We start from the raw sequence: 14871 nt of genomic DNA, 5'->3' as shown, positions 1-14871 counted from the left end.
TGTGATGCCAGTTGGGCTATGAACACTGCATCTTTGAATTACTCAAAATATATTTATTCCTGTAATAGCTTTCCAAGAACAAAGCTTTTTTAACAGGAAAACTGACACAACAGAATACTGGGAATGCTGGAGAGGGACATTTGCACAGCAGTCAAGTTTTGTCCTCACCAGTTGTTGATGATTTACCGGCAGTCACTTCAGCTGCAAGATCTTGATGGCAATTCATCTTAGCTGAATGTTGAACTCCTTTTAGAAAAACCTGAGAGGACGCACACCTATTCTATCTAGAAAAACAATGGTTAGGAGGTTTTTTTGCACCTTAGTTCCTTCTGAATTTTATCAACCTTCTCTTGAGACTTCACAAACAACTCTTCACCTTGTTACAGCCAGAAAACACAACAACAAATCAAGGTAAACTGAAGTTAAGGTATGGCTGACAATACATTGCCTGAAGCATCTTCCCGAGGAAAATGGAAGAGCAGACACCAACAAGAGTGAAACACCCTTGTATGAGCTACTTGGGTAGTGGTCCATTTCCTAGAGCATTTTGTTTGTTTACTGCTAGTGTAAACACCACCTGAGAGTGCTTAACCCAAGTAGCTCAATGTAGTGAGCAGTTTGATTCAACAACAGGGCCTATTAATCTCTTCAGCACCTTGGGGCTTTGCTCTGTTTATATGCTGCATCTGTAGAATACTTTATTAATTCTTTTTCCTCTCCTGGTGGAAGATAAAAGATCTGGCAGGAAGAGAGATTAAACTGAAAACTAATATAAACAAAGCCTATTCATCTCCTGGGCACTCTGATTCCTAAAGGGAAGTGGTTTGGGGAGGATTTGTTCGCTCATGGAGCAGTGGATACAGTGAGTGTGCAGAGTATCTTTAAAATTTAAATGTCAAGTCTTTTTTTTGACAATCAATAAACTAAACATTTCGAAAGCCTGTTCTCCCTCCTTAAACACACAATAAACCCCAGAATTGTACAGAAGCTTCTTTTACTGTATAGAAAAGCAATTCTGACATCAAAAACATGCCATAAAATTTTCAGCACTGACTCCCTTCTCCAGGGATGACTGTCACTCTCCTGTCCCAAGAAGTCTGGAGAAGCTCCATGGTGACAAAAGACTTGCCAGGTCAAACTATTAAATAAGCCTCTGTTAGACTGAACAGACTGTGCTAATCCTTCATTTAACTTAAGCTGCCCAGAAGTACTCTGGGCTTTGCCTGCTTACTCTTCCACTGTAATTGCTACTGTCTGAAAAACTTCCATGTTTAGCTGTCTATCGTCTTAAGGATATTAGGTATTTTGAATTAACTCTGATTACCTCTCCAAGTAAATTTATTGGAAACAAAGGATCTTACAGACTACTCTCTAGTTTACAATGTGATTTGGGAGTTTTCAGAAATTACTTTTGTTCTGCCAAGAATTTTTGGATGCACCTGTGATACATTTAATAAAATGGCTACTCACCAAGAGGCATTTCTTCTATATTTCATGCATTCATATTAATTCATGCATTAATTGCAAATTCCTCAAAAATAATTTCTAATTTGATATCATAGATTAGATCTATTTCAGTAAACTGATTTTCGCTGGTTTGGAGTATGTTTCAATGTCCTTCCTTCTCCAGGGGGTTCCACATAGAAATCCACATACTATTGGAATCTGCTGTACTGCTGGAGTTTACTGGATTCATCTTTCAAATATTTGTGATAATACGATATTGCAAAAAGTTCAAATAAAAATTGAATCGTTCATCTTTTGTTTGGTACGATTTCAACAAGGTCTACCAATGGCCTGAGAAAAAGTATCTTTTAACACTATTGTATACAGATCTGAGTCACAGTCATAATAAACAACACCGTTTTACTTTGATTATTGCAAAGATTTATCAATGTGTTCAATTTTTATCATTTGAATATTACTACCAAATTCAGGATGACAATTCATAGGCTTTAACTTAAGCATGTATAGATGCTTTTCATAGGAGCTTTTATTATCTCCTTATTGGCACAATGTGATTAATCTGAGTTATATCTTTACATCACACAACACAGATATCCCAGAATACAATAAAACAAAAGTGAGCTTTTATCTTAATTGTAGTCAGCAGAATTCTTTAAGTATTAATTCATTTCTTCAGTTAAAAGAGCATTCAGAATATTTTTTGATAAATCCCTGAAATCTAAGCCTCTTTGGAATAAGATAAGCATAACCTCTTTCCTTCTAAATCCATGAAGATACTTCATTGGAATTCCTAGGTATATTGCAACAGGGCTAAACAGGTCATGAAACATCCAAAAATTGTACTAGAGCAAGCGACAGCAATGCATGGTACTATTTATTCAAAAATCCTATTTCAAATTAAGGTTCACTTTTCTGGCTGTGTGGGCAGGAATACTTAATGACTGTGTTTCCCTGGAACTGTGTTCTTCAAATTAGATTATAAATTTGCCCCCAAATGTTTAAGGCCATATGCCTCAAGTCACCCACAGACATGGTCTACTGTGAATACTTGTAATTTGAGAATTATTGCATTGTGCCAAATACATTCGTTTTAAATATTAGGTGACTAGTCGTTCATATTTCCAGCAATTTATGTGCACGATCTGCCACTGTTTTTTTTTCCTCTAATTAAAATAAAGTTTTTATATCTCTTTACTGAATTGATATTAATGAAAAGGAGTTCTAATCCATGCCAGGTGGAGTGACACGCCTCTCCCTAATGCAGCTAGTAATTAGTCCCCTGAAATTTATGCTCATTATTTTGAACCCTCTTCAGCTATTTCTCTGAAACAGATACTGTTATTATGTATTCATTTATGGTACCTGCTTCAAAACGTACAATGGATCCTAAAGCTATTAGAAAATTATTCAAAGCAAAACAGCTAAAAAAATGAACAAAACTAGGTTACATTTTGGCACCTGTGACTGCAAAGCAAACCCCACTTATTAAAACTCCACAGAACTAAGAACAAAGTGTGTGGTGCAGCTTTGCTAAGTGGAAAAGACATCACCATTCTGATGTCCCTCCCTAACCTTTATATGTATGAAAGCAAACAGGGATTAGGATATTAAGTATATTGCACTGCTGCTGACAGCGAGCGCTGCAGATGCAAGCAGATGAGCTCACCGAGGGCATACACGGACTCCTTGACAGCTGCTCTTTCTGCAGTACAAACAGGACCAACAGAAAAGCTGAAAGAAAATTTTCTTTGAAAAGCAAAGAGAGATTCTGCACAGTTGTAGCAGACAAAACTATACCTACACGAGATCAAATGTCAGCTTCTTTCACAAACATCGCTTGGGATGGGTGGGAACAAAGGAAAGATGGTGTTTTCCAAAGGAGAAGGAGGTCTGGAGAAACTAAATATTAACACTACTGAGATCAAAATAACTCTGAAAAGCAAACACTTCAAGAAAATAAAAACCAAAACAAGACAGTGACAATATACAGACATTAAAGTCAGCTTTCCAAACAAAGTCACTGTTGACATTGTTCTACTACTCAGCTGGCATCTCTAAAGCTGAGCAATAATATATGAAATGAGAGAAGACAGCAACAGTGGAATATTCACGGGTTTAGATTCTTCTCTGTCCTACTTCTGAGAGTAGCCATTAAGACACTGTACATAAAAGCAAATTAAAATTAAGATGAAAACTGAAAGGGCAGCAAGATGTAGACTATTTCTGGGAGTTAAGATGCTCAGTTCACAACAAACCTGGTCTGTGTTTGGTTTTTTGCACCTGCAAGCTTGCTGAAGTACCAGTGATTTGTGATAATAAGGCTCAGTGGTAGATTGCAATGCCATCAGCCAAAATTATCGGCTATATCACAGAGTGAGCAAGGGTTCACAGGATCCTGCCGAGTTCTGAGGGACTGTCTGCATGATTTCTGGAGAGCTGCTGTTGATTTTTGCTGAGTCATCTACAAATTTCAGTGAATGAATGATAGGATTTTCAGAACAATGGCACATTTACCCTATTCCTATGCTAGAACAACTGCAAAGCATCCTTGCTAGAAAGGCACTTTAGGACCTTTCAGAATTCTCCTGGCACCGAGTGCACTGCCTTTTCTTTTAGTGACTCTTCCCAATCAATGCAGCCCAGCACAGGACCCAAGAGCATATGTTCTGCCAGCTCTCTGCTGTCTCTATGTAAATACAGCTCTAGTACCTTTGCATCATATTCCCAGACTGGGACTTCATTAGCTTGTCATTGTCAAAGCCACGGGGAAACATGAAACACAAGGTTAACGACGTCAGGTGAAAGAATGGGTAAGGAAAAGCAAAAAGGCTGTTACTGGACTGTAGTCAACAGGAGGGGAAGGAGAGCGAAAATGAAAAAGAAGGTGGTGATAAAAACATAGAGAGGGAGGCGAGTGCAGAACTCTGAATTTTCTCAGTCGTTTGTGCAAAAAGATCAAGTCTTTGCTCAAAAAGAATTGTTTTACGGACAACAGTCCTGGGCTCAACTTGGGATTTCTGCTAGGATTAGAAAACTGCACTTTGCTTAACAGATGCCAAGATCATCAGTTCTGGGACCTCCACATCTGAAATGTTATGTACTCCAGCCTGCAAAGCAAAAGGGTTATATGTGATCTGAAGCTCATACTTCATCTCAAGCTCTCTGTGTGGCGAAACAAAACGCTACTCGCTAGATAATCAGAAATCAGGACTGTTTCACATTCAGTTATGCAGTGGCTAATTTCCACTTGTCAGAAAAAGCGATGCTCTTAATTTTTTCATCAAGAATCAATTGTTAGGCTTGGATTTCCAGCTCCTAGGGTGAAAGCGATTAGAAAGTATTGCCAAGGTGACCGATTTCCATATAACCTCATCTTTCCATCAACTCCTAAAGAGGCATTAGCAATGTCCCTGAATAACCTTGCAGACTGAGAGCCACAAAGGACCAGACATACAGCATGAAAAAACTGTGAGAAGTGGCAAATCACAATGAGCAGGTTTGTAACCCATGAAGATATTTGGCTATCTTACAGTTAAGCATCCTCAACCACCTACTTAAAAGGAGGGTGTAAAATGATAACCTAGGGAAAGCAGAGAAAATATATGAACCCATATACAGATAACTCCTATTAGATACTCTATGTAGTAACTCCTATTAACACCCAAGTTTGTTCTTCTGACAGACCATCAGTTACTTATATTATCATCCTGCCTGCATTTTTCAGGTGAAATTTGAGCTCTGAATGTATCAAGCTATCTGTAAAACTGGAGCAAAAGACAACAATGGGAAGAAATAAAAAATGACTACTGCTCTTTTATGGATGTTGAATAGAAGCATTGAGGAACGAGTTGTTGTGCCTCAAGTCTGGCTGACAATGCTGGATGGAGGTGGAACTAAAGCTTTCCTGTATAACATTTCCATCTTCTCAGGCCTCTTTTCATTGTTTAACTCTTCCAATGTGCGAATAGTTGTGTGTAAAACTCAGGGCTTCCCCTTCGTGCACCCTGTCGCTCGTTTAACAAACAGTAACATTTTGGTAGTAGCTCCAGTAAAAGACGAGTCTGAAAGAAGACTGAATAATTAAGAAGAACATGAGGTTGAACCAGATTTGACTTTACTCACTGTTCTCAGAGAGCTCGACCATGTAGTATAGAACAGGGCTGTTTCCATCAAAGGGGCGCACCCAGGAGAGCATCACACTGCGGCTGTATGAGGAATTTAGAGTGGCCAGAAGATTCTGAGGGGAATGAGGGAGCTCACTGTTAAGAAAAAGAGAAACGGAGGAAAAACAGCACAGAAAAATCAATCTACATTTCATTCAGCTACAGTCTTAGAGGCAGTTAAAGGCACACGAGATCAGACTCATATGATGATAGATATAAAACTACCAGCAGCTATTGTACAATTAAATAAATGAAAGACATCTCTGAATTCTTCACAATTTTATCCTATTTGGAAAAAAAAAAAAAAATTATGCTGAAAGTCCCAAGGCTGATGCTTAGAACAGCTAATGGAAAAGTTGTTAAATGTGGAAAAAAGCCAGTTTTCATACTGTTTTTGACTGAGACAAGTTGGTCAATAAATTTCCTCTCTCACTTTTTTCCCCTTCTTATGGTGATGTCCTAGCAATGTGACAGCAGTAATACATATAAACAGTAAAACACATGGGAGATATGATTTAACATGGAATTTTTCATACTCAAGGAAGCAGAAGACATTGACACTATCCATATAGAGCTACTAATCAAAATTACCATATGTATTCTTAGGCTACAGAACAGCTTGATTTACTCGCGGATTCAGGCTTATCCTGTCATGGGTAGAATCTTTCCTTCCTATAATAAGGATTTTTTTGGAAGCACCCAACCAGAAAATGTAGTGAAAATGCCTGCAGAAACCCCATGGAAATACAAAATGACACATTAAAAAACAAAAATAAAACAGCAGCTCAATTAAAACGTGTAATTTCTCTACATAAAGTCAATTTGTGGGAAAACATTTCATTTGTACTCATTGGCTGAAAGTCAGAGGCTGCATGGTGCAATGAGAAAACTAAATTCTGCTGCATCTCTTAAATGCTGCTCTGTATTAAGTGATAAGAGCCCTTCAGCCATTATACTTGAGCCTGATATCTGCTCTTTATCATCCTGGTTCCTAAGGAGGACAAGGATCTCCGAGCGAAGGAAAAGCAAGGAAGACCAGTTTTCTACCCATTCAATCTCCTGCTTCTCCCCAGGAAAGCTGAGAGCAACCCTTCCTCGGCAAGTACCACTGCTAATCTGCTCCGGCCAGAGCAGAAAGCCACAAGGGTACTTCACATGCTTAATTTAAAAACAGTAATTTCTGGTTGTAATGGATCATGCTACTGAAGGCTTACAGTTATTTAAAAACCGCAACTCCTCAGCCACTCAGAAAAGTAAATAGAGACTCTGGCTTTAAGCCAGAACAATAAATATGTCCTGGATTTGGGTTTCTGCTGAAAGACTGAGGAACATATGGAGAGCGAGACAATAGTTTTATTATTTTTCTGTTAAAACTATGAAGGCTTTTGTTTACATGTTTACGATGGCTACACCCTGTTGAGTTAGCCCCCCCAAAAAAGGTTGCTGAAAATGCTGAAGAGTGTTAAGAAAAACACACAGATAATGAGACAACACAACTGGAACACACTCATCTACCCAACTCTCTCTAGGCTAGAAGGGTTGATGTTTCCTAAGGCTAAACCTGAGTCTTGTCTTGTCTCATTTGACTTTAAACTTCTAAGCAAATTAGCAGCATGGTGACCCCAGGCTCTTTCTGTAGTAAACATGGAATGACACCTCAGGGTGTGATTCCGATCTTAACTTCATTAAATCACTTGCTCAAGATGACTTGATTAAGAGGAGTTTAGGCTGACTATATTCTCACTTAGAGCTGGGCATGCACCAACCAGGCTCCAGATTTCTGATGCACAGGCAGCTAAGACATGGGTACTTTTGGGCTAGAAGAAATATCAGGCACAGGAAAGAGTATGTATGGGCCCAGTGGAAGCAGATCTTGAACACAGCACTGCAAAATTTTGGATAAACAAGTTTAGGGAAGTTTAGGGACCTGGAAACACAGTAGGAGGGCAGCTGGCCTGCAAGACAAATGGCAGAATAAGCCTGTCATTTGAGAAGTGTGGAGTGGGTGTTTAAGATATGTCTGTTTACCCAGGGACTACAGGAGCGTGTTACTTAATTTTGAATGAAACATTAAATTAAGATAAACATTAAACGTCCACCACAATTTATCATTACATCCTAAGCAAGCTGGTTGGAAAAGTGGTTTTGTGATTAAGCTGGCAAAGGAAATTACCAAAGGAAAGAGAGTGAAACATCTTGTGACATGGCTCACAGAAGTCCCAGTCCCCACTTCATTTATCACCAGGCTCTGTGGGGAAGAGCTCAGAGATGGGCTGTGGCTTCAGCTTCTTCCAGAAGATGATAGTCACAAAGGGAGCAATGTGGCAGGGATGGCTGAGGGGGAGCTCACAGCAAACTTATCTCTGTGTAACTAGTTTTCTGGGAGCTAAATAAACACTCCTGGTATATATTAATGATATTTTCAGGGTGTGCATTTGCTAATCTTGTTTCCCCATACATTCAGAAGGGCTGAATTAACAGTTCGTTTGAGGACAGAGGCCACATGACTAAGAAAGACTTTACAGCTCAGTCTCTTTTTCTCAATGTACAAGTCTCAGAAGACTTTTGGAGGAGAGGGAAGATTTCCTTTTTCATGTTTCTTAAAGCACAAACTGAGTGTATTGCTTATGATTTGGGTTTAGTTGATTATTCTCTTCGATTGACACAAAATGGTAATCAGTCAGCAGCATGAAGGAAATGGGCACTTTTTGTTCAGACAGAGATTGAGTAGCATGGCTGCAGCCGCGATACAGTACACCTATCTCCACTCATATCATATTCTTTAGCCATATGTGTCCACACTGAACAGCAACAGATGGTGCTTGCAGATTTAAATCCCTCAAGGCAGACATAACAAGTGCCTAAGAAACACACCTGGACAGAAATAAATATTTAAAACTACAAAGACATTTCAGCACAGAAGTGTACTTCTCTCTTTGTGGTATACAAAAGCAGAGATTAATAAATAGTAATTCATACTCTAGCAAGCACTTACACTTTGTCTCCTTCTCATTTGCTACCACATACTGTGTGGAATGGATGATAAATGAGACCTGTACCACCATCATGAATATTCACATTCCCAAAAGAGATAATTGCTTCTTTTTTTTCCCTTTAAGAGCGTTACTTTTCCTTGCGGCTAACATCCAAGAAATCATTGCAGGGAATGGTAATTTCAACCCTTCTTCAGGATGAGAAGGACCTCAGACTAGAAATGCTCAACTTCTGATAGACCAAGAAACTAGATGAGGTTTAGGACACAGGGCACAGAACAGCCCTTGATTGGACTCTAGAAGTTTAATTCCAACACTATTATTATCTTTCTTTTGTTCACTGAAGGCCACAACAGAAAATATGTGAAGGTTTTTCAATATAGGATATGTTAAGACCTCACTCCTCTAATGCTGAAGAGTTGCATGGAGGCAAGTTTTCCATAACTTACTTTGTATGATAGAAAAAATATGTATATGGCCACTTTAAAATCTGTAATTGATAGATAAGCCCAGGGTTAATGGCATAGCCACCGAGGTGACCTGAGGGGACTCTGACAAAGCAATTAAACCAGCAGATTTGTAGGAAAAGAACATGAAGTCATTGTGACAATCTAGGAGAGAAATATTAGCCAGTTGCAGATGATACATGTTCAAAACAGAAACCCTAATGTTTTGAGTCAGCTCATCACTGCCAGAGGGCAGCTGAAAAATTCACTCAGCAAACACGTAGAGTATTTTATAAAATTAGCTAAAAGCAGACTATTTGCTGAGGGAAATAAACCAGACATGGTTTGGAGAGATTTCTGAGAAAAATGGTCCAACAGCAGGTAATTAGAGAGACTGTGACTGAAGAGGGGATTACTAAAAAGTCAAGGGAGATTAAATAAGTTTTCTTGTCCGTTTATGAAAAGTCCTGCTCCTATTTCATAAATGATTTCCTAAATCAGGTCCACCATGCAAGTTTTACTCAAGAGCAGGTGGTTCATCTGCTAGACCCGATAACATGGTATGGAGTTGAGGCAGGAAACTTAACAAAGTGCTCAGCCCTGATGGCTTTGCTCATAAAAGTTTATCAGGTTTTAAATTAAGAAGCATGTCATCTGTTGCTCAGGACTTCCCAATTTCTCTTGCAAAAGAATAATTTCCAGTTTCTAAATGCAGGAAGGATTTCTTGCAAGGCATCCAGCAGTTTTGAGGCTTTTTGTCTCTCGCAGGCCTATAATGAGGTAGATTTTTGAAATTAAAATGCCAAGTCCCAGAGTGCACAGATTTATTTCATATTTCATTTTGGTGGTCACCATAAGCTCAAATCTACAGATGACTTGGGAAAGGCTTTTGAATTTTGTACTTTTTTCTAAAAACACCTACATTTCTGGTATACCTTCAATGATGAACAGACAAAAATGCATTTCTAAGAGCATTTCTGGGTGGTATTTCTCCTTTGAGTATCAAGTGCATTTAGACTCAGCACTGAACCTTACTTCTTGGATGACATCTCAATAGAGAGCTTGGAAAAAATAAATAGAAGCTTTCTTTCTCGTGAGGAAGGAATAATGTATTTTAAAGTTGGACATCCTTCCTGTTTACACTGCCCGCAGAAAGGAAAAGAGAAGGACTATTGGAACCAAGGGATATGGGATCCATATGAAGATAAGTTTGTAATGAGACATCTTGTTGATTTGTTACTCTGCATTGGTCTTACTGATTTTAATTTTTAGTAATCAAGCTGTTTTTTAATGGGATATATTGGGAAGAAATTGGAGGAAGTAGCAATTACAAACGCTCTATTAAAAAGGTTATCAAAATTCAGGTATAAATGATTGACAAAGGCAATAATGTTCATTCTTGGCAACCTACTGGGTTTTATTATGAGTGGTTAGCTCCCCTCTCCTGCTTTTGAAGACGACAGAACAATAATAGTTCTTTCTCTGGTGAAAGAGAACTGAAAGAAGATGAACTTGCTGCCAGGAATAAATTGTCTATTTTTGTACTACATTGTCCTCCCAAAATTTTTGCATAGAGAAAGAGTCTAAAAGATTTTACTATATGTTGTGACATAACAGAGGCTTGTACAGGACTTTGATTTTCCAACAATGCAGCATTACCATACGTCTCAGTCACATTCATACAACAAAGAGATTCTTTAGTATGGACTGCAGACAGGCTGATATTAAGCAGCAGGTATCATCAGGAATAGATAGCGGTAAGTCTGCATATTTTATATATACTGAGAATCCTCAGGATACTTTGAGCTGAAATCAGCACAGTTTTCAGTCAGGTAAGTGATACATTGTGATAACTCAGCTTATGCAGCTTTAGGAACAAGTGTTTTTTTTCTGTATATGTATTTGAGTGTGGTATTTACAGGACTATAAAAGCAAGCTAAATGAAGCTGGGATGTTTCATAACATACGATTATTTTCAGGATCAAATCCTATGACTTGGAGGAATGCACAAGAAGCACAAGCTCATCATCAAAAGACCTGAAAATGTTTCTGCATTTGCAGTTGAGAAGCTCTGCTAGGAGAGGAAAAAAAAAAAAAGTGTACAAAATTAAAATCTATCTCTTGCAAAAGAGAAACATCACTCGCAAATGTTTTACCTCGTGCAAATCAAATCAAGTGATGTACATGAAGAATAAACACATTTAGAGGGAAGACAAATGAATGAATAGAGTATCTTGACTAGCAATTAGTTTCTGTGCCCAAGTACCATCAGTACAAAATTGATGAGCAAGGTAACCTTTGGCTGCACTTTAGCAAGTTCTTCATTAGTTTTCTGGCTTTCCTTTTCAAATATTTTATTTCTTCATAGACATGCTGAGAAAAATTAGCCATCCTGCTTGCACCACCAATGTATACCATGCTGTGCTATCGGTGAATATTCTTCTAGCAAGAAACAGTACCTTCTTCCCCAAGCCCATCTTCCAACAAGGGAAAACAAAGGAAGAAGTTGTTTTCTTTCCTACTTTTCACAGATTAGAAAACCAGACCACTCAGATTAAATAACTGAAGGTCACCCTGAAGGTCAACGGTTTTGAATTGAATCAGTTTGAATAGAAATCAGTAACAAACTTATTTGTGCCTTTGGTAATTTCTCTTGACATGCCTAGAGGTAGAGGAGGGGCATGCTGGTCCGTGGGGGAAAAAAAGGTGGTGAGACAATTGGAGTTGTCAGATGAAGCTAGGTAAGCTGTGATATTATCTGTTGGTAGACTGCTCCAGTCTGCAATTGGTTGATAGGCCTCCTCTGAACATTTGTCTGACATTAATGCTACTCAAGGCGCTGAAGTGTAAGTGCTCATCGATGGGAATGTACATGCCCTGTTTGTTAATGTTCTGCACAAGAGAATTATCTGGGAGAATAGGGAATGTTATAGATCTGTCATTTGTATACGAGCTAGAATTTAATTTAAGCTTTACTTCAGACATTTTCTTTTCACATATTTTCTTCTTCATTTCACTTCTGTTGTATCATGTATCTCTATTTCTCACAGATTTGTGCTGCTGAGCCAAATGATAATGATGAAAGCTGCAAAGGAATGCAATGGTTTTTGGCATTATTGCTCTACCTTCAACACTACTTTGAAATAAAATGTCACAATTCAAGGTATGATTGAGTGACTTATTAGTTACTGAAGTCCTCTAAAAGAGTGAGTCTGATATATGTCTTTAATTCCTCCAGGAAAACCAGACAATAGTCAATCAGCAACAGAACATCAGAGGAATCAGAGATACAGGATTAAGAGCCAGTCCCAGTGCAGGGAGAGCCAGCGAACACAACTGGAACAAGCTGGGGTGCAAGAAAGACAGCTTCAGTAATGTACACAAGATGTGCCTCTCCCAGCTAACTTCTAGCCTGAATTTTATGGAGTATAAAACTGTTCCTCACTGGTCAATGGGGAACTGCAAGTAAATACATCCACTCTGCTGTACTGGGTTGCATAGGGCATCTTTTGCTATTAATACTAAGAAATGGTCAGACTGCTGAAGTGTTTAGCATGTATTTACAGCTTTGCTTCAAAGTCTGGATTTTAAGATTCTTTTCAGTCTTTACTCCATAATTTTGTGCCCTCCATTCAAAACCGCCTCAGAGAAAAGCAAGTATGGTTATATAGTAGCAATATATTTTTGAATTGTCTTCTGCTCTTGGATTGAAACCAGCAGTAAAATGCACTCCGGGAGGAGAGCTGAGGAGTGCTTAATTAGAGAAAGAATATATGACCGCTCTCTGAAACGGGCATCTGATCTAGCCTTGGCACTGGCAGAATAATGCTGTATCAAACAGCTCTCTGCATACCAAATCTCGGAGGTGAACTCATTACACTGCCAACAGCAGAAGTTGCCATCTTCTCAGAGAGATCAGGCATGACCAGCAGAAACAGATGCAATTTTAGTTAAATTAAAGCATGTGGCACTACTCAAATAAATGAAAAAAAAAAAAAAAAAACTTTCTTATTCATTTGATCTGCTCTACACATGTACCATACCCACAGTTGTTGCTTTTAGTGATAAAAATAAAATGGAAGTGCACTTCACCCCAGTGGAATGACAGAAGTAGAAAATATGGAACTCCGTAATGACATTTTTATAATCCCTTTTCAGAATTGAACTGCACTTTAAACATTTTCTTGTTTTTATTTTTAAAGATAGTTAGGAATAAAGAAAGGGATACATAAAGATTTTTTTCCCCGGGAAAACTATGCATAAAAACAATGCAAGACTAAGCAATGCCTGTCCAGGGACCAGCTATTCTGACATATGTTTAATAGAGAAAAAGTACTAAAAGGAGGAAAACATTTTCTTATAACCTTGGCATCTCAGTGTAGCACCTGGGCTTTATGGGAAAGCCCTACAGCATGGGATGACAGAGGGATTCAGGTTGGAATGGACCTCAGGAGGTCTCTGGTCCAACCTCCTGCTCGAAGCAGGGTCAGGCATGAGATCAGACCAGTTTATTCAGTCTGGTCTTGAAAATGGGAGACAGTATTCCAAATGTAGACTAATACATGTCAAATAAAAGGGGGCAATTGTGTCCATCAATCTACTATGCTTGTGTTAACACAGCCCAGGATGCTGTTAGCCTTTTTTGCTGCCAGGGCACACAGCTGGCTCATGTTCAGCTGCAGTCAAGTGAGATCCCCAGGTTCTTTCCAGCAGAACTGCTACCAGTCAGTCAGTGCCCAGACTGTATTACTGCAGAATGTTATTCCTCCCCAGATGCAGACATGGCATTTGTCCATGCTGAATTTCATAAGGTAACTGTTGGCCCATTTCTCAAAGTCCCTCAGAATGGTGGCCCTGATCTCAGGTGTATCAACTGTCTCCTATCCATTTTGTGCAGCGTACAAACTTTGACCTCAACACCTCTCCAGATATATAAATGTATCCAGATGTATAAAGATGCTGAACAGGGCATGCCCCATTACAGTCCCCTGTGGAGGTCCACTTGTTACTGGCTTCAAGTGGACTCCCACCTCTTAATGGGAGCTCACTCACCCAGCCAGATGGATATGTACACAGAATCACAGAATCATCTAGTTTGGAAAAGACTTTGAAGATCACCTAGTTCAACCATTAACCTAACATAGACAGTTCTCAACAAATATGTAGTGGTTCAGAGAGATGCAGTTACTACAAAGTAATGTCCAAGACTTCAGTTACGTGAACGCCCAAGCAGCATGGCAGCATACAAAAGGAAAGACATTCAAGGCAATTTAATTAGGCTTAATTTCCCATTAAACAAAACAAAACAAAAAAAAAACCCCAACCAAACAAACAAAAAAACAAAAAAAAAAAAACCAACACACCAAAAATCAAACTTACAGACTCCACAGATCACCTAGAATGAAATGCTAGGAAAATGCCCAAGGGTATCTGAAACAAGCATAGTGTATATTTAAGATGGAATACTCACATCACTTCTAGTCGAGCCATTCTGGAGTCATTTCCTCCAAAAGAAATGACCTCACAGGTATAGTCTCCGATGTCACCTGACCATGTCTGGCTGATGAGAAGGGTTCCATCTTCCTCTACTGTGATCCTGGAACTGCTGGATGGATTTATTACAACACTGTCCTTCTTCCAAAGATACCTGAGTATTACAATGTTTCAGTTATTATTTACTCATAAGAATGTCAATATATATTTATTTGAACTGTTCCATAGGGTATCAGCTTCTGCATTCACATGTTAAAAAGGACAGGCCCCTACAGCTACTTTCAGGAGCAGTAGTACCTTTTACAAATT

The 14871-nt window shown here is 38.8% G+C and overlaps 1 protein-coding gene across 3 annotated transcripts in view; it reads right to left on the bottom strand.

The window, feature by feature from the left end:
* SDK1 (sidekick cell adhesion molecule 1) overlaps window positions 1-14871 on the bottom strand; it is a 415080-nt gene that overhangs the window by 122343 nt on the left and 277866 nt on the right. For all 3 annotated transcript variants that reach the window (XM_026858830.1, XM_026858832.1, XM_026858833.1), the window contains 2 exons: window positions 14540-14716; window positions 5590-5726 (listed from right to left, as the gene is read on the bottom strand). In XM_026858830.1, the coding sequence (XP_026714631.1) occupies window positions 5590-5726; window positions 14540-14716 (314 nt within the window). The remainder of the gene's footprint in view (window positions 1-5589; window positions 5727-14539; window positions 14717-14871) is intronic.

The sequence above is a fragment of the Athene cunicularia genome (genome assembly GCF_003259725.1).
Source record: "Athene cunicularia isolate RWA chromosome 14 unlocalized genomic scaffold, athCun1 chr14_part1, whole genome shotgun sequence".
NCBI lineage: Eukaryota > Metazoa > Chordata > Aves > Strigiformes > Strigidae > Athene > Athene cunicularia.
This window is presented reverse-complemented; position numbering and strand designations above follow the sequence as displayed.